The sequence below is a fragment of the Harpia harpyja genome, chromosome 1, assembly GCF_026419915.1.
Source record: "Harpia harpyja isolate bHarHar1 chromosome 1, bHarHar1 primary haplotype, whole genome shotgun sequence".
NCBI lineage: Eukaryota > Metazoa > Chordata > Aves > Accipitriformes > Accipitridae > Harpia > Harpia harpyja.
This window is the reverse complement of record NC_068940.1, coordinates 71,189,639-71,213,048: the sequence shown is the minus strand read 5'-3', so window position 1 is coordinate 71,213,048 and position 23,410 is coordinate 71,189,639. Positions and strand designations below refer to the sequence as shown.

The 23,410-nt window shown below is 37.2% G+C and overlaps 1 protein-coding gene across 1 annotated transcript in view; it reads right to left on the bottom strand.

The window, feature by feature from the left end:
* HIBADH (3-hydroxyisobutyrate dehydrogenase) overlaps nucleotides 1–23,410 on the bottom strand; it is an 86,416-nt gene that overhangs the window by 12,307 nt on the left and 50,699 nt on the right. Inside the window, exons 5-6 of the mRNA XM_052799372.1 lie at nucleotides 1,845–1,978; nucleotides 1,193–1,269 (exon numbers count right to left, since the gene is read on the bottom strand). Coding sequence (XP_052655332.1) covers nucleotides 1,193–1,269; nucleotides 1,845–1,978 — 211 coding nt within the window. The remainder of the gene's footprint in view (nucleotides 1–1,192; nucleotides 1,270–1,844; nucleotides 1,979–23,410) is intronic.

Genomic DNA, 23,410 nt, shown 5'->3' with positions numbered 1-23,410 from the left:
ATGCAAAGCAAATTCCTCTTTTATCTCAATTACAACATGACAACTTAATAGGTCAAGATAGTCTAACATCTGAGACAAGGGCAATTCAATAAAACAACTGCATCTTGATATGGTAATTAAGAGGAAATGTGAATCCATTACATTGCCTTGTGTATGTGTGCATATGTAGGCATTCTTTTTTATTTATTTAAGCATTTGATGCCCTCTTGCTGTTTTTATAGTGTATCAAATCCACATGGTCTAAAGCCCAGTTGATAAGTATCTACAATATCTGTAGTTTCAGCAGGCCAATTTTAAGGATGCAACTGTGCAGATAAATAATTCATGAAGAGCCCTTAAAAGATACACAATTGCAAGATAATCTCTGCAAATATAGGACTTCTCTGTCTATAAATTTGCAAATGATTTAGATCTGGCTAAAATAATTTATGAAAGGTTCAAATACTGTGATACTGAACTGCTACTTGCATGCACTCTATTAGAAAACAAAATCTCAAAGACGACAGCAAAATAAATAGGTTACAATTGGAAAAGAAAAATAATTTTGCTTGAATATGCTGCCACTTACAAGTCAGATGTATCACCTGCTAGAAAAGAAATGGTACTCCTAGCATTGACAAGAGTGTAGTGGACCATACTCCAGCTTTTTGACAAAGTAGGAATTTTGGCAATTAGGACAAACTGCATTGATAAAGTTGAACAGAAAGGTAGATGTTCTTTTTTATGCTTTGATCTTAATTTGATATACACACTGTGCTAGAAGTTTTACTTTACAATATATTTTGGAACAATTTAACCAAGTAAACAAAGCTAACAAGAGCCATATGGGAGTATAACACTCTGAATACACTGTACATTAGCTTAGAATACAAACAAAAAGTTACCTCTATATTACCTCTGCATGTTTATAATGCAAGACAAACATTATTGTACATTGCACTACAGCAGAACAAATAAACTCTTAACTTCAGATGCAGAATGCAACAACCTATACAGCCAATACAAGAGAATATTCCTGTTCTGAAGAGCCCTACTTTAGTTAAATAACCCCTTTAGCATGTTAATGACTTTATAAGATAACTTCTGGCAAAAGTTTATCTATGCCACCTAATCATCGTCAAAATTAACTGTAAAACACAAAAACTGTTAACACAGAAAAAATGCTTCAATCCAATACAAAAATCAAACAAACCTGATTCCAAGATTCATAGTCTCAGCAGTTCCAATCATACTGATGGCCAAAAGCATGTTGTTGCAGATCTTTGCAGCCTGAAAATAAGTTAAACCATCAATTAGTTTCTGCATTTTCATAGACGTAACATGTAGGAATCTTCTTTAACTAGGTCCGGGACAGTATGATCAAATATGTTCTGACAGCTCTCTTCTAAAGGTAGCACCAGTGAGCACAGATCTACGATAGTATGAAGTTAGTGAAAGCTACCCTATGGTTCCTTCAGAGATTAGGAAATACTTTTTTTCTTAGTACAGTAGCTTAGTTAGTATACGTGGCATGCAGGGGCTCCTTGTCCTTCTGAACATTCAGTAAATCTAAATTCAGAAGAAACAAAATCAAAATCTTTGTCCTCTGAGAAGTACATTCTCAACAAGTTCATGTGGAGAAGCACCAGGACAGATGTTTTGGTGCTAAGCTATACAACATGCTGGAGAAGACTGCCATGAGGTTATTTTATAAACACTTGGTTGAAGACAAGTAAACAAGCAAACAAGTATGAAGATATATTATCATGCATTTAGTTCTGGAATAAAAGAGTAGGTATCATTAAAGAAAAAAAGCAACAAAAATAAAAGACTGAGACAACTCGTAACCCTTCAGGAAGCATTACCTGTCCAGTTCCAACCTCTCCACAGTAGACGACATTAGAACCCATGCATGTCAGCAACTCTTTGGCAGCATCAAATTCTTGTTCCACTCCACCAACCATGAAAGTAAGGTTTCCAGCTCGAGCAGCTCCAACACCTTCATCAAGACAACATTGGATTTAATATCACTGTTTTAAAAAAAACTTAAGTAGTTTACCTTACCAGTAAGGATCTGATGATGTAAAATTTATGTGCTTAATACTTCACTTATGACGAACCTCTTGAAGTCTATGTGAAAGTAAGCTTACAGTCCCAGTACTTACAGGATCAGAGATCTTAATTTTCAAACATTTGATGAAGATAAAGCCACCTTATCCTTCAGGCATACTGGCAGATAAACAATTCACAAGACTTACAGAAAACTGGCAATGTCACTCTTTACAGTTTCACATGAAGAAACAATCAACCCTTCCTGCAATTTTGCACCCCACAAAATTCACCGTATCTGAATTACTAAATAAAATTTCTGTTTTGTCAAACTAGTCTTCACATATGACTATTGACAAACTATTGCTCAGTTAACTCTGCTTTTACGAGCTTTTCCAAACCTAGGCTAATTTTTAACAATGCTTCCTGATTTTTGTAATTGAACATCTAAAAGTCACAGGCATATAAAACCAAGCCTTCTGAATCTCTGCAGTTTACTATGTTTCTAATCTGAAGCAAAATTCTACTTAATCTGAGAAACTTTGAGTTAGTTTCCTACACATAACACATATACAATGATGTAAAGAACTATGTAAAAAACAATGTAAAAATGATTCACACACACACAAACACATTATTCCCAGTTTTATTCCTATAAGTCTGTCCTGTCTTTACCACAGGTCAGTAAGCACACACCATAGTTCTTTGATTAGACAGTTCCTAAGCAAAAAAACAGCAAATTTTTCATGTGATATTTATCATCTCCATGAAATACTTTATTCCTTAAAAGAAGCCTAATTCTAATATGAATTACTCATACATCCTTAATCTCCTCATGCCCCACATTTAATGGGTAGAACTGCTAAGAAAATTTGGCCCAAACTGATGAACACATCAGCTTCCTCACTATTTTTCACTTCAGCAAGAAGCATAGCCACTATAAATTTTCTGTGCTATGCATCAAACTTTGGTCTGTTAGGATGTACAGCTGCAGATAATGACCTACTTTCAAATTAAACGTGCTCAACCAGGTACAGTGTTCTTACAGAATGCCCAAGTGAAACAGTTTGTTCTTCCTCCACGTGGCGGACTATTTTGTTTCTATAGTAAGTCAGGCTGCTCTCCAGCTCACAGTTCTTTGTCACCAGAAGAGCTCAACATTCTTTGTCACTAACTAGCTACCATAATAAACATGAATAAATGTTTCTATTGAAATAGTTTCCAGAGTGTAACTGGAACCGCCTTCACTGATCTAGATGTTGTGTAGCAACAAATGAAAATGCACCCTTAAAAAGCTTATCAGTTGAAGACAGAGCTTTTTTAAAAAACAAACAAACAAACAAAAAATAAAATCTAACCCCAAAAAGCAAAAAAGTTATTCTGTTAGAAATATATCTCACTTAAACAGGACATTTCTGTTTTCCATGTTCCCCATTAATAAATGAAATTATGCAATAAAAAACAATAGAAAGAGAAAAAAAATAAGGCCACAACTAAGCCACCATGGCAACCAAGTTTGTGCACAAAAAGTTCTGATAAAGTGGGCAACCACAGCAGGCTAATCAGAGCTTTTTTCAACTTAAAGCCTTAAGACCATGTAAGTGCTGTATCACAGCTAAAGAATGAAGTGGTCAGTAGTGAACTTTGCTTCTGACATACTGCCCTGGTTTCAGCTGGGATAGAGTTAACTGTCTTCCTAGTAGCTGGTACAGTGCTATGTTTTGAGTTCAGTATGAGAAGAATGTTTATAACACTGATGTTTTCAGTTGGTGCTCAGTAGTGTTTAGACTAAAGTCAAGGATTTTTCAGCTTCTCATGCCCAGCCAGCGAGAAAGCTGGAGGGGCACAAGAAGTTGGCACAGGACACAGCCAGGGCAGCTGACCCAAACTGGCCAACGGGGTATTCCATACCATGTGACGTCACATCTAGTATAGGAACTGGGGGGAGTGGGGACGGGGAATTGCCGCTCGGGATTAGCTGGGTGTTGGTCGGTGGGTGGTGAGCAATTGCACTGCGCATCATTTGTACATTCCAATCCTTTCATTAGTACTGTTGTCATTTTATTAGTGTTATCATTATCATTATTAGTTTCTTCTTTTCTGTTCTATTAAACCGTTCTTAACCCACGGGTTTTGCTTCTTTTCCTGATTTTCTCCCCCATCCCACTGGGTGGGGGGGGAGTGAGTGAGCGGCTGCGTGGTGTTTAGTTGCTGGCTGGGGTTAAACCACGACAGACATCAAGGACGGTTACACTGCAGCTCCTCACACTGAAGAATTTGAAGAATTTTTGTTTGCTTTCCCATAAAAATTTCAATTGATGCAGTCTCTGTGCGACTGCTGTGTGACTATGTCTAGAAATGCCCCTTTTTGTATCTATCAAGCATTTACTTCCCCCATCCTGCCTTCCAACATGCATCTTTTGAAGTTACTGAAGAATTTCAGACAAATGTGGCAGGTCAAGGTCTCAAAAATGGTAAATACCTATCAATTATGTGAAAATAGGCAACAGAGTAGAGGAAAGAGGCTCCCACTGATGAAGTAGCTGCTCAACCTATATTACAACCTAGAATCACAGGATTGCTGGGGTTGGAAGGGACTGCTGAAGATCCTATATTTCAACCCCCTTGCTCGAGCAGGGTCAGCTGGAGCAGGTTGCCCAGGACCATTTCCAGTCAGCTTTTGAGTCTCTCCAAGGATGGAGACTCCACAGCCTCTCTAGGCAACTTCTTCCCGTGTTTGACTACCTCACAGTAAAAAAGTGTTTTCTTGTGTTTCAGATGGAATTTTATGTGTTTTAATTTGTGCCCATTGCCTCCTGTCCTGTCACTGGGCACTACTGAGAAGAGTGTAGCTCCCTCCTGAGCCTTCTCTTCGTGCTAAACAGTCTCAGCTCTCTCAGCCTCTCCTCATATGAAAGATGCTCCAGTCCCTTCATCATCTTGATGGCCCTTAGCTGGACTCACTCCAGTAAATCTGTATCTTTCTTGTACTGGTGAGTCCAGAACTGGAGCATCCAGAAGAACTCAGTCAGATCCGCAGCTTTGAAAAAAAAAAATCAGTCTATATATACAACACTGTTGACGTACTGAAATGTCTACAGTGGTAAAGATCTTCCTGCTCAGGTTGAGAGACACCCTATTTGCAGCCAATCCTTAAATCTCACCTGAACAACTCCTCCCCAGGCAATTCACAGGAACTGGGCTAAGAGCAAAGCCTAGGTTTAGAGCTAACACAGACAGGTCACTGTCATCTTGTTGGCTACCAGTTTACTATGTACATGACCGCAAAGATTGCTACATTAATAAACACAATGATTTTCATTCCATTCCTCTAGCTATTTTTATTCAAACCACATAATGGCCTTTACCACTAATCCTGTGATCTGACCTGCAGCAAATTAAGTAGACAATTTAAGTCAAAGCTTACAAACAAAATCCAGTACTATCCATCATAGGTCAATAGCCTTGTATCTAGATTACGGACTGCTAAATAGCTTCAGAGAGTCATTTATTAGAGCAAAATTAATGCTGACAATAGTTTTCAGCTGGTTAATCTTCTGACAGCTGCACTCTCTCACTTGTTCAAACACTTACATTTCAAGTAGAAAAAATAAATTAGTTAAGTAGAAAAAAAAGAGCAATTTGTTGTATAATGCAGAAGGCTTGGAAAATTCTCTTTTTAAAAACAAAACCCTGTTTACTTCATGGTAAATTTTATCATCTAGGGTCCTTGCCAACTATCAGCTATTTTATCAGAGTTCAACAAGCAATGCAGCAAATCTATAACACTTGCAATTAAAAAAAAATTTTGGCAGGGAGTCTAGCAGTGCAAGAACTGTAACTTCAGCTAAAAATAGAAATAAAAAAATCATTAGACAAGAATGCACAGCTTTATTTCACAATCACAGATTCCATACCAACAACACTAGCCAGTAAAGTATTATCAGCTTCTAACAGTAAAGAGAGCAATAGAGAAAGCAGAGCAGCTAATATAATTTTTCACCTTTTGACTTTTTTAAAGATCTCTTACCACCTAAGATAGTGCTTTATGTACCACTGCTGATTAGGGTCAAAAGTCCTTCAGAATCTATTTGTTCTTTCCAAAATACAAAAAGCTTCTTCTCATCCTTAGGTTATGGTTTTCTGAGAAACTGTATTTGTGATTAGTGTGTGTAAGATTTCCTCCGCTGCAAAGCAAGACACACCTGTGTGCAGAATCCTTTGAGGAGGTCACACCAGCAGATCCCACAGAGTAGCTCAACTCCAAGTCAGTAGGTCATAACACCATCAGTTTTTCCCAGAGATATAAACTGACAGGAACAGGTTTGCAGATAAATATGATAAGAGATGTAGCTAGTGAGGGGGCATGAAAAAAAATTACTCTGGGAAAATGCATGGTGAGAAGTTATAGAGTAGCACTGCAGTATGGCATAGCCACCTGGAGATGGGTTTCCCACTCTGGTACTAGAAGGTTTTGGACTAAGATCTGAAAAATTAATTTCTTTTATCAGAAGAGGTATATAAAGAACGGCTCTTCAAAGCATCCTGTCGCATCTGACTGAGTTACTTGTGGGGCAAGGATTAGTTCAATCCATGTGCTTCTCACTTTGATCGCCAACGGATTGCTCAGTGAACCTGATGCAGAGCGGTTCCCGAGTTCAAAATTTTAGATGAAAACGTGAGTGGAGGCTTAGAAGCCCTCATATGACAGTAGCAACTGGTTGCAGCTATCCTGGGACAGTTCGGACATGACCTCAAGTTTTAGCCTCCAGGCCAGGCAGCCTGGCTCAGTAGCCAACCTGCCCTTCCATATTTACTTTTCTGTGCTTATTACAACAGTATTTAACATGTTGAAAAAAGTCTTGTAATTTGCCACTGATGTTTCCAGTTCCAAAAAAAAAAAAAAAAGAAAAAAAAGGTCTTATCTCTATAGCTACATCATTAAAGCAGCTAGGTTTCAGTCAGTTTGCTTATTAAGAATACAATTTGCTAGAAAAAAGATGTTAATGCAAAGATGTTACATGATAGTATCTGCTTTTGGTTTCAGTTTTATTACATATCCGTAAGAAGAGCAGAGTGCAGATGAGTTAAAACAAGTGGTACTATAAGGCTACACATTACAGCACCATCACAGTGGTGATGCTGAAAACTGTTACACTGCTGAAAACACAGAGCACCCAAGCATATCCCTGTGTCAAAATATTTAAACCACTGTTGTGTTGCACCTGCAGATAAAAAAATTTGTTGCTGACGAAGTTGAGAAGAAAAACTGAAACAATGTGAATATAGCTGCTTCAGAGACTCCAAAGGACAAGCTGGAGATGAGAGCTGTAACATCAAGATGCTTAGGCAAAAAAAAAAAAATCTATTTTGTCACTTTTCTATTCAACATGTAGTCTATTGAGCAATTTTAACAACTAATTTTGTGACCTAAACTGGATAAAAAAATAAACAAGAAAAACAATGCTAGAGTTTTAATCCTCTCTCCTGTTTTACAATGTTGCACCCTCAAATGTGAGTTGAGGCTTTGCCTGTTAGGCTTTTGGAAGTGCAAGGGAACACTGGTCCTTTATTCTGATATTTTTGCAAAAATGCAGCTTAAGCAACTGTAGTTGCCTCAAACAAGCAGTTTCTTGTCATGTTTGCTGTCTTTCAGATAGGCTGAACTTGAGAGCCTGCATCTGTGTATCTTGTGTGTGTGCGTTTTTAAGGGCTAAGCAGTTCTTTTTAAGTACCTGCCAGCTCACATGAAATACTTTCTCTTTTGCAACTCACAAAAAGTTAAACCAAGATACACACAGAAAGATTAACTGAAAAAGTTACTATTGTTTTGCTACATATATAAATCCAAAAACAATTAAAAGGCACGTATAGGCAAAATCAGCTACAAATCCCAACTGGAAATAAAAGCAGAACATTTTAAATCATACTATAAATTTAAAATAACCACAAGGAGACTAGTTATTTTATAAAATATAAATAGGGTATCAATTTTTTCTACTTGCTTCGTAGACAATGTCTGCCATCCTCAATCTATTTCCAGGAAACAAGTAAATGATACAGTCTTAGAAAAAAAAACCCACAACACTCTACCACTTAAAGGGCTTGTGTTTCTCCCTATTATAAAAATCAGCATCAAAGCTAGACCTATGAAGCTATTCTGCTGCTGTATAACTAAAACACAGTAAATCACTTAATTTGCTCAAAAGAACTTAAATGTTTTAACCAGTCTGCCATCAGCAGAGATAAAGAAGAGGGCCAATGGGACCGGGCTGCAATGTGAGCCGTCTTTAAAATGCAATTGTTCTAATCATTTTCTACAGATGCAGCCTCACAAGGGGCTGCTGTCACAGGGACCATTTACGACTTGTTATGGTGTCTCTATTGTTTACCAGCGACATTCGCTAAAAAGGCGACAGCTGGGATGGAAAGCTGCTCCTCAACGAACAATATAATCCCGTGAAAGTAATCAACAAATTTAAGGGTGTTAATTAACTTTACACTTTATCATGTTCAATTAGTTGTCCTTTCTCAAAAAGATTGCCGTGCACAATCGGTTTAGAGCGTGCCATGTTTGATTTGTAAGTGATCACTGTTTCTGTTTCAAAGTCTATGTCAGATGTTCTCTTGGGTTTTAGTGACACAGATGAATGGCTCTGCACATGTTAGGGGGTGATCTGGTTTAACATAAACCAGCATAACATAACCCCTTGTTAACGTATCGCTGGCCTTTCAAGAGCAAGAACAGAAACACCCGTGCACGCGGACGCACACATACATGCACAAAACCCCTGCGGCAGCATCACAGACAACGAGTCAAAGTTTTGTTTTTGCTGAAACGCAAAGACACAAATAAATGGGCAATTTTTCATCATTATATCTCAAAGAAAGACTTGTCTTTTAGGGGCACGCTTGGGATCATTTCTTCCCAGCAAGATCCCTAGTTCTGCCGCATTATGCACTATGCACAAGCGCCTTCGTACATTTTACATAATGTACGCTGCCTTTTCTAATGGCAGCTGAGCAAACGCTGGGTAGATGTGCTAAGTTCTTGTGTATGTCAAATTCTGCGGTGGCTCTTAAATGCCTGTACTGCATTTATAATGGCAAGGATTCTAGAATAAAGTTGAATTAATCTATTATTAAAATTTGCCAGTTTCCCTTTAACGCACTGTTCCTACTTGCTAATGGGACAAGGCAAAGCTCATGATGAAGAGACAACATACTTGGAAGTACACCTTAATGAAAGTCATTGCTGCTTCTCTCCTCTGATAAATACAGCTTTGCATCACCGTACCTCATAAACTACTGATGTTTGAACAAAAATGGAGATGGAGGTTCAGGTCAGTGCTTTGAAGATTTATACAACGAGCACTCAATATTACTCCAGACGAAAGCATGCTTAAGAAAGTAGAAGCATCTCTTTTACAGCATAATCCAATTATACATTAGATTATGGCTGTACAAAGAAAAAAGCCTAGTGGATTTTTATTCTGCAGCAACAGGCAAATTAAATACACATTATCATCATTATTTTAAGCAGTTACATTGTACATAAACTGCAAAAAAACCCACCCACAAAACAAAACAAAATAAAAATGCAAAGAAAGCCCAATGGAAAAGTTGTTAACTCTGAAAGCTAATAATGGACTAGGTTAAATATTTAAGAGGAAATTATAGACTATATCAGAAATAGCTGAAACCACAAAACAAAGCAGTAGAAAACATTAGTTTTCTGCTAGGAAGAAGATCTGCAGGGAGAAGGGAAGCGGTCGATAGATCCTTAAATTGGACGCAATAGCTGTTCTTCTATCCCAAGTTGGCAGCTGCTACATTTGCAGACCCGGTTCATTATTTACCCATAATGACCATCAAGCTCCAGTCAAAGTCAGATCACAACAACTGTCAGCAGCTCTTTTAATTAGCCTTGTTTGAATTCAGATAAATATCACAATGGCCCAGCTTCTGCTGAAAAAGCAACAGAAGACTGCAAGGAATAAGCTGTTCTGCCTTCCTAACAAACAGTACAGTAAAAAAGTCCAGAGAACAAAAGTGTGGGGTTTTTTTTTTTAATTGAGGAAGGGATGGTGATGTGCATATTATTATTTTTCCCTCATGCGATATTCATATCACGACCTACAATTCCTGTTTAGGGGCAAATTTGTGCATTTTAAATGCCAATCCAAAGCGTTACTCCACAATCTAAAAGGTAAACTTTAAGAGATGGTTTACAGGTACTAATTAAATGTCTAACCTCTGTGAAATCATACGTTTTGAAAAACTGAATCAGAATTAAGGAATGCACATATTAACAGGATTATCCTCTTTCCTAATTTATCTCCTTCTGTTTGTTTATCCTCAGGGAACATAATCTTCTGTTGCATCAAGCCACTCTCATTCTCCCTGTGTCAGCAGCAGAATAATAATTCCCTCCTCCTCCTCCACCCCCCCTCCCACAAGCACAGGCAAGAACGAAGACGAGTGGATCAGACTGTATGCATCAGCATTAATGCTCCATGCAGCTATTTTCCTAGCAGTAGCAGAGACTGAAAGAAAGATGCAAGAGAGGTGCACAATATGCTACCTGCTCTGGGCAGCCCAGCATGAGAGGGAGTAATTAAACAGATTTTGCCTCCTAGAATAATATGAAGGTAGAAGACGCAGCCAGAGACTGCTTTAATAGCCTTTCTTTAGAACTTCCCTTGCTGTCATGGTTGGGTCCCTATTTTGCTATGTGCTGTCCGAAGACAAAAGACAGTACCAAACCCTCCAGTCCCCCATGCCAATCTGAGAAGTGTTGCTGTACATGCAAGGATCTTCGGGGAACTCGAGAACATACTTAGGGATTTACAGGAATCATGAGGATACATGTATATAAACAATAAGTACATACATGTGTTATAGTAGCAGAGGATATCCCTTTTGGGCACAGAAAAAATCATGTAAACATCACGAGGAACTGAAAGTAGAAAGTAGCATAGAGGGAAGGATAAAGAACTGATTAAACAAAATAGGCAAAATGGTAATGAGAAGCTTTATGCTTTTAAAGGAAGCCCCAAGTGGAATTGTATAGGGATTAGTAGTTGAACTTGGCCATGGATGCTGGAATAAAATCTTCAATCTGATTTAGATGTATTACAGAAGGACACCAAAACACAGAAAAGAATATGCCCTCTCAATAAATCATGCAAAAACTGAGTAAAAGCTGTTGTTGAGGCAGTTTAATATGAGCGGAATGCACCAGGAAAATTTTACAAGACAGTATTAAGTAGCAACTGATGCCTCCAAAGGATTAGCCAAAGAAAATAAGTTGCAAAAGGCAAATGCACACAAAAAGATACTTTAACTTTTTCAAGAGAAGTACAAGCTGAAAGGCCTCATGAGATCATTCTGTCTGCAGTTTTTTTAAAAGCATTACTTTTAGTTCTAGTCATTGTAATGTCAAAGAGAAATATCAAAGCACCTGAAAAGTTACCAAGTAAAAAGGTTAACAGCACTGCAATAAGAAAGGAAATAAAGTACAATTGGTTAAATTATTTGCTTATTTTTAATACCCAAAATACTGTATCAAAAACATTTAAAAACAGTAGTTCATGCCAGTCATCTTTCCTGTTCTCTCCCTTTAATCCATACTCCACCATTAAAGCCCTAGACAACAGAAAAAGCCCTTAGGTGTTCTTGCTGGAGTACCAGATTTAGCTTCTCCTTTACTCATCCCTAATAATCTAGATACATAGTCTAAATCTCATTTGGGGATGCAGTCCTATGCAGAAATATTAAAATGTAACAACAATTGCAAGTATCTACCGTTGTGGACAGCAAAACTAACTGCATAGAGCTTAGCACAGTTCAAAACAAGTATTTCATTTTTTATCTGAACATCAGCAAGAAGGCTAGACAGCCAGTGAAAACAGGAGCAGTATATTCCATATATCCAAGATACCAAAGTTTCAAAGCAGACTTCATGACAGTCCAAATGTAAAGCACATGGCACTAAGCTATCTGGTTAACCATTGCTAGGTTCTGAGTAAGTGCAGCATCAAATACAATAGAAATATCAAATACAAGAGAAACAAAGAAAATAACTCATCATCTTCTTGCCCCACACTACTGTTTGAATTTCTAGTCTTTTAGGGGAAGTCCAAAAATGAAACGTGAACATGCTCACAGCTTCTCAACTACACGGGCTAGTGTTAACCCTCCACACAACTAAAATTCAGCAGACAGGCTCTAGTACAATTCCTCTCTTGCCCGGATAAGGCTTCAAGTCCTAGAAATAAAACTTCATCTCAATCACACAGTGCAAAAACAAGAATAAATTTTGTCTGGCATTAGAAAGGTCACAGAGCTGAATGTTTAACACCCACTGAGGTCATCACAACCCCACCTTCTTCAGAAGTTTCCACTCTATGCAGAAGAAAATAGACTGTTATGGGACTATTGGAGAAAAAGCTCAAAGGGATGAACATTTGTAATGTCCCCTTAGAAAAAGAGAAGGTAAAATCCCAGAAGAGCTATTCTATCTAACTAGAATCCACAGACAATACCAAAATGAACAACATCAAAACCCCAAAAGCTTAATGTTTGTGTGGGATAGCAAAAGCTACAAATAGACCCAACAGTCCACCTTGGCATCACAGCTTTTCATCTAATCTGTTTTGACTGAGCAACATGCACGCAAATTCATGACCAACAAAACCAGATGTGCGGCCAACCTTGCTGAGCTCTGTAAATTACAAAAAGGAGTTAGCCATATACCACCACATTTGCAGATTTTGCTAGTTGGACTTGAATGTCTCTGTCTGGAAAGTATGAAATACGCATGCATTCTACCTTAACTCCATAGCAAAATGCAAGTATGTATATACAGCACTGTGGAATAGATATATAATAGCTGAAAACCTTTTATTATAACATAAACCCAAGAATCTTTGAAGGAAAAATAAACCACAATTTTTTAATACTATTGTTTACATATTTCTCCAGTATTAATACAACCATAACAAGATATTAATCCCCTTTTACAAAAACAAAATACTTGAAACACTTTAGTCCTTTATGATTTTCTTTACCATGTTACCCTTATATAGGGCCCCCAAAGCAACAAAACACTGAAGCATGTTTTTTTGCTGAATAATGAAGTCATTAAGCACATTGCTAAAATAAATAAATAATCACACTGAGGTATACATTTAAATGGCACTGCTCAACAGGTATGAGTTCAAGTGTTCTTCTTAATAAAAGGTTTGCTTCTTAGAAAGCCAGCTGCAGAAGCCTAAAGTCATGCAGGGAAATTTCTGTTGATGCATTCATTAGTCCTTTCCTGTTATGTAAGAAAATAAAAACATTGTAAACACAGAAAAATAAAACAAAAAGCATTAAAATGGGGTGTAACAGCATAGCATACCTCTTCCTAAGCATTTCTGGCTTATCCAGGAGCTGAAGATGTAGCAATGCCATACGCCAATTCCAAGCAGTAGGGGCATATTTACATTCACAACATTTAAAAACTATCTAGTATTTAATAGCAGGAATCTAAAAAAATTTTAAAATAAAAGAGTAACATATAGCCAGAAAGAAGTGTCAGGCAGGTAATTTTAAAATAAATCCATCTCCAGTATTTTCTGCCAGAGAGTTGCCCAGCTGTGGGTTTTAATTTTACCTGTTTTGGGTACAGCCTGACAGGACAACTGATATAGCTTTACCAACTGAAATCAGAAAGAAAGGCTTAAAAAATAGGACTGAAGACTGCATTGCACATTTTGGAATAAACTTTTGAACCTTGTCCTTTAAAGTGTCATTAGTGGTATGAGACCAAGAATTTTTTTGATAATCTGAACCACCATCAGAGTACATTGCTTCAGTATGTCTGTCCTTTCTGCAAGTGCTTCAGCATTGAATCTTGCCTCCAGATACAGTAAACAGCCCACACAGTCTATCTTTCAGCTTCTCCTTTAAAAGATGCGCTTATTTTAAAGCATGCCTAACTCTACATCCATAAAGTAACAAAGCATTTTCTGCTGCCCAGTTTCTGCATATTCACAGTTAATTCTCAAAGCTTTTATTTGGCACTGAAAAGGCAAACCAGTATAATAATGCAAGATGACAACAACTGCTAGAAAAGCAGCCTAAATTGGAAAGATACAGAGCTTCCATTTAAGGAATCCCTTCGTTATAAGGCCTTTCCCAGTTCTATTTCCTGTTTAAGGATCCTCTGCACATAATTCTATTATTACTCCTCTGCAAAACAGATAGTATATCTCTTTCAGAGAACTAGATTTAGCATTGCCCTCCAGCCTAAAATGCAATGTACTTTTCAGTCTTCTCAAATGTACTTGATGCAACTTATCCAATGAGTTCAAACCCTTGTAACTTAATAAAAAGTCATACTTATGTATGAACTAATTCTAAGTTTAGTATGGAATTATTTTTAAAAAAGAGATACTATTTTTGTCATTACTTTTATTGTTTCAGGATGAGCAAATATGCAATCATATGGTTTAAATTTACCAATCTTTACATGCTCCAAATGCTGCACTTTCGTGAAACAAAACACATTTTCACATTTAACTGTACTGAATGACAACTTAAGGAGACCCACTACAAAATAATTCGTGTACCTCTTTTTTCCCCACTAATTGTAACTATTCCAACACTACAACTTAAGCAATTTTGCACAAAAACAAATTAACCTTTTTTCTTTAATGTAAAGGTATCTAAAGTCAATACTTGCCCTGGTCTTCCATTTTAAAAAAAGAGTGCATTTTGCCTATGAGCAGAATCAAGAGGGTAACAAAGTTAATTATTTCTCATAATCAGTAATTATGATTAGATAAGAGAGTCTTTGGTAATGAACTGCTCTAATGATGGAGGACCTCCATCCTAAGAAATATAATAGTACATTAACATAACTGTGTATGCAAAGTACATAGAACTGCTGCCACAGTTAACTTGTCATTGAATGATTAAATAGGAATTCATAATTAGAAAAATCCACAGTGTAATTTATTGGCCTTCCTGACAGTTCTGGTTCATTAGAAGTTGATTACCAAACAGTGACCTCTAGTGGCCTACTGTTTTTTCATGCGATCTTGCTTCTCTTGGCAGTTTTAGCTGCTATTTAACGTAAAAAAAAAAAAGGCAGTTTGAGGAATTTAAAATGTTCCCCTTCAAAATTCCTTTTTTTTACTTCTCTTAAAGTATATAGTGTGCTAATTGCTTCAGAAAAAGGTTTCCCTTTCTGTAACCATTTATATAAAAGTATAAAAATGTACATATATGTGAAAAAAACCCCAACTTCTTAGTTTTAAAGTTAACACTGAGGTTAACACAGTTCTCATGCTAATTAATATTTATATAATGATTAAACATAATGTTTTCTAGAAAAAATATATAATATATTAAAAAAAAATCACTTCTCTAGTGTCAGTTACAAAGACCTTGAGAAGCTCATACTTCAAGTAAGCCTTTGTATCTTAAAGTGAAGTGCCTCTAAGCATTGCCTTTGAACAGAAGTCACTTTTGCACTAAAACAAATTATAGTGGCTCAGATGGAAGTGGCAGAGGACAAGAAGGGAGAACACTCCTCAATTTGCTGCTCCAGGTAGGAGAAAAAAGCCCAACATTTCATATTAATTTGAGACGTCAAATTGCTAAACACATGCCCTGCAATACTAAAATTTCATTTTTAAAGAACACAACTTAAATTTAAGTAAGACTTCAGTTTAACTGTAAAATCTTTTAAGCATTAGTGAGTGGAATTTCCCCTCACTCAACATTATTAATCTACTGTTAAGCTATTTAGACAGTCTTCTATTTTAAAATTTTCCATTATGATAGATACGCTTTTTCTTGCACTAGGACAGTGGCTAATATTATTTTTTAAAGTATGAATGTTTTTAACAGGAAGTTGCACATCTGAAACTAATATAGAAGCCCTGAAACACAGTATTAAATAAAAATCCACTCAATGAATACAAGCAATTTAGATTTCAGTTGTTTTTGTTTTGCATCTTGTTCTTTCTCCAACACTAACATTTTATAAATGATGCATATGCATTTTTCTTTGCTTTTGTCTAACACAGAACTGGCTACAAAAATTATGACCCTTTATTAGAGAGAAGCTAGAAAATAAACCACATAATCCTGTTTCACACATAAACAGATTTTTCTGAGAGAACTATTCCAGTCTCACAAATGGGGAGAAGTCCATCATTCTCATATGCTGGAAACAGCTTTAACAATTGCTATAAACAGAGAAATGGACAGCTACAGGATAGAGATCCCCACCCTGATTTTCATGTATGTGTGTGCCGATGCGTGCATGCACACACACAGAATTCTAGCTGTTTGTGGCGATGATTTAATATAGTGACTGGATAATGAGCTGTGCTCCCCGCAGCAAGTGAATCACCATTTAATGCTATTATCAACAGTTCATGACCCACCGGCATGAAATGTCAGCCTGATTAATCTGAACACTACTGACCTCAGAAAGGAAAAGCTACCTTATTGTCAGAATTTAAAATATAATAAAACCATACACAGAATATAAATACCTGATCAAGCAAAGCCATTAACAGAGAACCTACTTTATTTTGCTCTACTGTTTCTTTTAAACTTGCTAAGGCACATTTTAAAAAAAACAAAACAACTTTTGTCTAGTCAAGCAGGAAGCAATCCATTAGGACCTATTATTTTGATGTACAGTGAAACATTTCAAAATGGCTGTCCAAATACAAACCCCAGGTTGATACAAATAAGAAAAAAAATTAAAATATGCTAGTGTAGGACTTGCTACTGTCAATTCATATCAGGAAATGATCAGAAATTGTTGCTTTTCTAAGGTCAATGAGGCAATAAAAATACCGATCTGTAAATAGGAAACAGTTTATATGAGTGATGCTGCACAGCTCATAGAAGAAATCTACCTTAACTTAGTAAGACTAATACACTTCAAGAAGATTAGAAACTTGTGCCAGTTATATTCATGAATACAAGGGGAACCCCCCCACTTTTTATCACATTTACAGTGAAGATTTTTTCTTTTGTAATTCAGTATCATGATACAGCCCCACTCAACACAATTTTTATAAATATATCTATTCTCTGTGGAGAATAAACCATGAAAACAAGAAACAACACACCTTTTACCAGTCACAATGAGGGTAGTACAATTTTGCTGTATCTTGTCCACATCTCTTTTTAATTTAAGCTGGCTAGGAGCCTTATAAAAAAATGCAGAACTTTTAAGCCAGCTTTTCAGGATTCTGTACATCACAGTATATAAATAACCCAGGGTGAAGCTGGTAGGACTACATGGCATTTATCTGCCAAACTATATTAACTGACACAAGCATAGTAACTACTATGGTTTATTGTTAAAACACAGTACTGCAAAATAGCTGAAAACTGCTGCAGTTACTTTTAAAATGAAAACCACAATGGTTTCACCCCCACTTTGTATCGTTGTCACCTGGTACTGAAAAGGTTAAGGGATTTTCAGGACAAGGGACTGGAAAAGAACTGAGTGAAATTCCCAAAACTGCCGACATATGAATGGAATGACCATGGGTGAGACGAGAATGATCACTCCAAGTATTGACTTATAACCACTGGCAGCCAAGGGAAGAAGAACATGTCAAACTGACTTGACTAAAACTTGGACAAAACATGAACCCTGATGTCTGAACTCTCAGTTCAGAGCTCTGCTGGAAATGTAAAGAAGGAATAAAGGAATTCTGGACACTTACACAGGAAAGTAATTCATGCTGCCAGCACAGACATATGTTTAAGCTTTGCTTTTCCATTCAGAAACCAAACAAGTTCTTGTATGCCAGTTGACTAATAAGTGTTGGCTTGTTTTGCAAAGGCTGTCTTATGTAGCTGCAAATACTGCTAGCTGCAGTGTGCCCAAATGGCTAACAGTATCTGACAGCAGTTTAAAACCTCTCCTGCACCCCTCCTCTGACCTTACAGAGGGAAAGAGGGATTTGCCATACAGTAGCACAGCCATGGCGTGCTCACTCTTGTAAACATCAGACCTAGTAATAAGAAGCATTAACACAGAGAGGCTGTATTTAGGTCTCCATCAAGCACAAACTGTACACCTGTCTGCTAGGATGCCCCAAATCCTTTCTGTTATCTGTAACTGATGACCACCTTCATGATCATGGTGCCCTCTTACTCTATTGCAGATTGGCTCACCTACGAGTCTTGCAGTTAGATTCCATCTTCTGCTCTCGCAAAGCTATGTAGCACTCTTTTGCTACCCAAAGCTGCTTTGCCTCTGTGGTTCCTCACTCTCCACTCATTCTACGAGCCCTTTTAGAGACTCTGTTTGCCATAGTCATTTTTGTTCTGTCTGAGTATATTGCTTTTCACCACTTTTGCCTCCTGGAGAGGAAGAGGAACAAGGGAGTGGGGGCTTGTTTTTCCCCTTTCTGAACAGCTCCTTGACACAACCAAAGTCCAGCAACAGAGCAGTCCATTCAGGCTAAGGTCACAACCCTCCACAGTCCTGACTGTGTTGGGTAGATGCTACAAGTCACGTCAAGTGGCAAATTCTGCATACACAGTGTCAAAGATACAACATGTATTAAATAACAGTTTAACCACAATTCCTATGTTGGACAGACAGATTCCCAAACCATCTTAGATATATCTTGAAGGAAGGTGGTAGTGGCTTACCACAACAGTGGCAACATGGAAGACAGCATCGATGCTGAACTTAGAGAAAAAAGGGACCTGCCATTCTTGCCTAAAGGCAGGCAGATGACAACCAAATAAATCCAATTTTCCAAACCTTGTGTAGTTCAGTCCACTTTATTTACCTGTTGTGTTATTTTGTTTGGCTTCTACTCTTCCTCATCATGTAAGAGGGGCATATAAGAGAACAAAACAACCAAAATGTGATAGAAAGATGTTATTTGTAACTCAAGCATTATAAATAAACTCAGTAAAATTGCAGGTATCAACTCTAGAGTGGAGATGCATGTAGTAATAATCAAGGAAAGATATAACTAGGGTTTGCAAGGTGGAGAGGCAAGGATGGAGGACAGAACTGCATCCTGTCTAGGAATACAGTTGAAAGGAAGGACCAAAAATGAAGTAGAGAACCTACATGATTCATACACTAGAAGGAAAGAAACAGCCATCCTTAAGGGTAAACAATTTTCTCAACTTGAGCCACATTTATTTTCTATTTTCAAAATTTTTGATATAGAAGAATCAGATTGCATTAGAAATACACTGAATCATATGCACTGAAGAGATGTAATTATTGTTAATACTGAAGAAAGAAGTCAGAGAGTAGCCCAAAACCTCCTGTTTTCAAGTATTCTCTAGAATATTTTGGCATGCATGTAATTGGTTCAATAGATTTGGACTGTTTTTTCCTCCTTACTCGCAAAAAAATAATGAGGAAGCAAGAACCTGGAATAAACAATGTAATTTGGCATGTTTTCTACTTGGTTTATAGCTATCTATAAAATGCCCAAGATCATTCTGAAATGTTAGCAAAAGAGAAAACAGTGGCTAGAATAATTTTTTAAAGTATGCTTTTAAAAGCTCTTAAATGAAAAGAAAAAAATACATTTGCTTCATAAGGAGATAACATTATAGTTTCAAATTAACTTTTTAAGTACACAGGAATGTAGATGAAGAAAGAACAGCACTTGCTTGATACAAACACAGAAAATAAATTTTTAAAGAGGTTATCCTGCAAGCTTTCTGTGCTTACTCTGGTCTTACAATATGTAATTAGGAAGCATTCTTTTTTTTGCCCCCAAATGTAGCCCAGTCAGAGATTTGGGCTTTCATTCATAAAGAATGATAAGGAAACAAGGAAGGATAAGTGAACTACAGCAATTTATTTCAGAATACAGATTTAATTCTAGTAAACACTCTCAAGCAGCAAAGTTTTCCTAATTTTTGTATTGTCTCTTCTCTTAGATTAAAGGGGGAATCATGTACATGAAGTATGGCTCTGGCTCCTGCTGTATCCCTTATTCATCAAGATACTACAGTTCAGTGGGGGCTTTAATAAGGAAAATATAGAAATATGATCAGGTCAGTACTTAATATAAACTTTTTTGGCTACCTATCCAGAGTCTCAGCAGGAAGTCAATCTGTGTTCTCTACACTCAGAAACCTCAAAAAAGAGGCTTTGATGACACCTGCATATCCCTTTTCCTGGAGAGTGAGGGAAAGAAGGAAGAGAGAAGAGAGTTGTTTATTGAGAAACTTACAAAGCCTATTTAATTCTATATAATTTTAAATAAATAACTGCTCCAAATTTTAATTTAATATTCAAAATGACATAAAAAATTAAATGCCTGAACCAGTTACTGAGCAACTGGCATAGAAGTAAAGCATCTACACCAGAAATTACTAAAATTGGCACAGACTATACACAGACAGTAATCAGATCTGCTAAACACAGCCTTAACATTATGCTCTTATCAGGGAAGGTAATCATACCTGCTACAACATTTGAAATACCAGCCCCTTAATCACTTTTGGCTAAACATATAAGGTGCATTTTGGCATTTCAACAATTCAATTTGCTGTGTGTACAGTACAGTTTTTCAGACTACATTCCCTGTCTCTGTGCAGCCTCTATATATTTATATCAAGTACAACTCCTCACTTCCTTTGTGCAAAATCCACACACACAAAAAAAAGAAAGGGATCAGAATCACGTACAGGAAGCAAAGATGCAGCACTTACTTTTAAAAAAGCTTGTTTTCTATCTTGTGTCAAGGGTTAACTAGAACTCAACATAGGAAACAGTAAAATGATTATGCAAGCATCTCCAAATGTTGCCAAGTCTCCCTTCTTGAGGTAGCTGTTCAATGTTTTGATTAGAGATTTGCACCACTGTTCCAGGAGAGATGGGTCGGTCAATGGTATTTCTCAACAATATTATATTTAAATCCATGCAAAAAAATTTAAAATGACAGGTTAATGTCCTAAAAAGGACATTTCCAGAATCAGATAAAAGTGCACTCAAAAGGTTTCTGCTTATTTAGCATGTGGACTTACAGGGATTATATATACATCGGACTTAAAATATTTCCCCACCCCAAAACAATATATGTAACAAAAATTCAGGGTGGCAAGGGAAGAGTTTTGTCGAGTATGTTCTCTACATGCCTACTTTTTTAATCTGATGGACACAAACCAGTGATTTGCTCAGTCATCATTGCTGTTTGAACAGAAATGCTTTTGAGGTTCCCATTCTACAAGCCAAATCTTTTGAGTTTTATATTGCAGCATCACAGGACTCAACAAAACTTGTAACTTGTTAGTTCAGCCTTCTTTGATGAATAGATATAAAAATTAATTAAAAGGTTTAATGGCATTATTCCACTTCTTTCAAAGTGGAACTTTTTGTAAATTACTTATTGCATGCTAAGCATTTCTTACAGTCAATAAGAAAAAACCCAAGTAAAAATGTCTAAAGGCTATAAATCAATCAAAGTGGTCTTTATTTTGACAATTTCTCTTATTCACTCTCCATTCATATGGAGTTCTTTTAAAAGAGAGAACCCTTTCTGGACAGCCTCTGAGGTGGTTATCAAAATGCTCTTGATAAAAAGAAACCCACCCATTCCTCCAAATTGTGAAGTTTTTGGTCTTACTTTAACAGTCTAATCTGTCTCTTCTTGACGCACAAGGGAACTCATATATCCTGCAACAGAACAAGATGGATGAAACAGATAAATTACAATAGGACATTATACAGTTGATTCCAGACAGTGCCAGAGGGGCACCAGCCTGTCAAATCCACGTGCAGTAGTTCAGGCAGGGAATTCGAGCCATCTTACAGAGAAATGGAATAGGGACCCAGCATTAAATTAGCGTGCTAGAGCAGACTCAAAGACTGGATGAACGGGATGCTTTGTGAGGCTGTTTCACACTGATCTCACCCATACAGAGTCCTCTGTGCATAGGAAGGCCTTTGCTGCTACCAAGTATCCTGAACTTAGTTGGGTACAACATACTCCTTCATCAAAAAAAGACTCCAGCCTGAATAAAGCCAGGGTGCAGAAGCCCAGGCAGGGAATCCCAGCCCACCTGCAGAGATATGAACCATTAAATTAGAGAAGGAGTCTTATAGGGGTCCCTCTGCTACCTTCAAATTACAAAGTGGGTAGAGGAGAGCCTACAGCTAGGTTGCCCTGACTTGAGAGTGGTAACAGAGCATGGCTACAGTAGAATTAGGCATGACTGTTAAAGGTACCCAAGCTTTCAGATGTGGAAGGTAGGGACTAGATAAAGGTTGTGATAAGAAGAATCATAATCATAAGTGACAGGACTAATCAAGTGAGGAAGGCAGATAAACCTGGTGGCAGAATCGACTGGTCGGGTTTACAAAGGCTGAATGCTACTTAACAGAAAGAAAGAGAACACAATAAGAAGGAAGGGACTAATGTTCAACTTTGACATAGAATTTTTCAGAAAAAAGGTAAAAGTTAGGGCTACTGATTTGACGGAAGTCTGTGGATGACTACCCCATAGGAACAATCCAGACACTGATGCTTGAAGAACAGTAGAAAACGGGTCTCTCCTCCAGCCTCCCCAAAAGAAAGTAAATTAATAAACTCAGTGAAGCAAGAAGATCCTTAAGAAATTAGGACGGCTAGGGATACTACATCCAATAAAAAACTAATCTTAGTTCCCTCAGTTTGTGGGGGTTTGCATACATCAAAAAAGGGACTGCCCAAATCAGTAGCCTGCAAGTTAGACAGCAGGCATCTACTTGTTTCGACTACGTCAACTTGTAAACAGGAAAAAGTAACTTCAATGAGGACAGAAATAATAAGCAGATGAGAGTATGTAACTCCTGCTAGTGGTTTTATTACTGTTTTGGGAGTGGAATGACCTGGATTCTAAACTCCTGGTGAACAGCAACTTTCCCAAGTTTGGGAGGGGTAACAAAGTTTAAATCCATCAGCTTAATGCTTAGTGTCTGGGGCTCAGGGATGTTAGGACCAAGCAACTTGGAACAAGAGAGGGATAGACCTAATTTTTCACATCACTTCTTGGAGCATGATAGAGGAAGAGATTTCTAGTATTACGCATATTCTTTTCCTACCAATACAGAATATTTGCACACACTACCCAAGTAAAATAGTTGTTGCCTCAATTGTTACTAACACTTTCCTTCACAGTGTATTTCCATGAACTGCTCTGTGTAACTGAACCTGCTGAATTTAGGATACAGCAATATTAGTACCCGTGGAAGGCATACAGGGGAAAAAAGCTCTAGTACTTTGTCTTACAAAAGTATTCAAGCGCATAAAAAGGCATTTCTGTCACTGACTGGGCATGCTTGGTTAGATGCAGAAATATAGGTATTGAAACTAAACATGTAGAA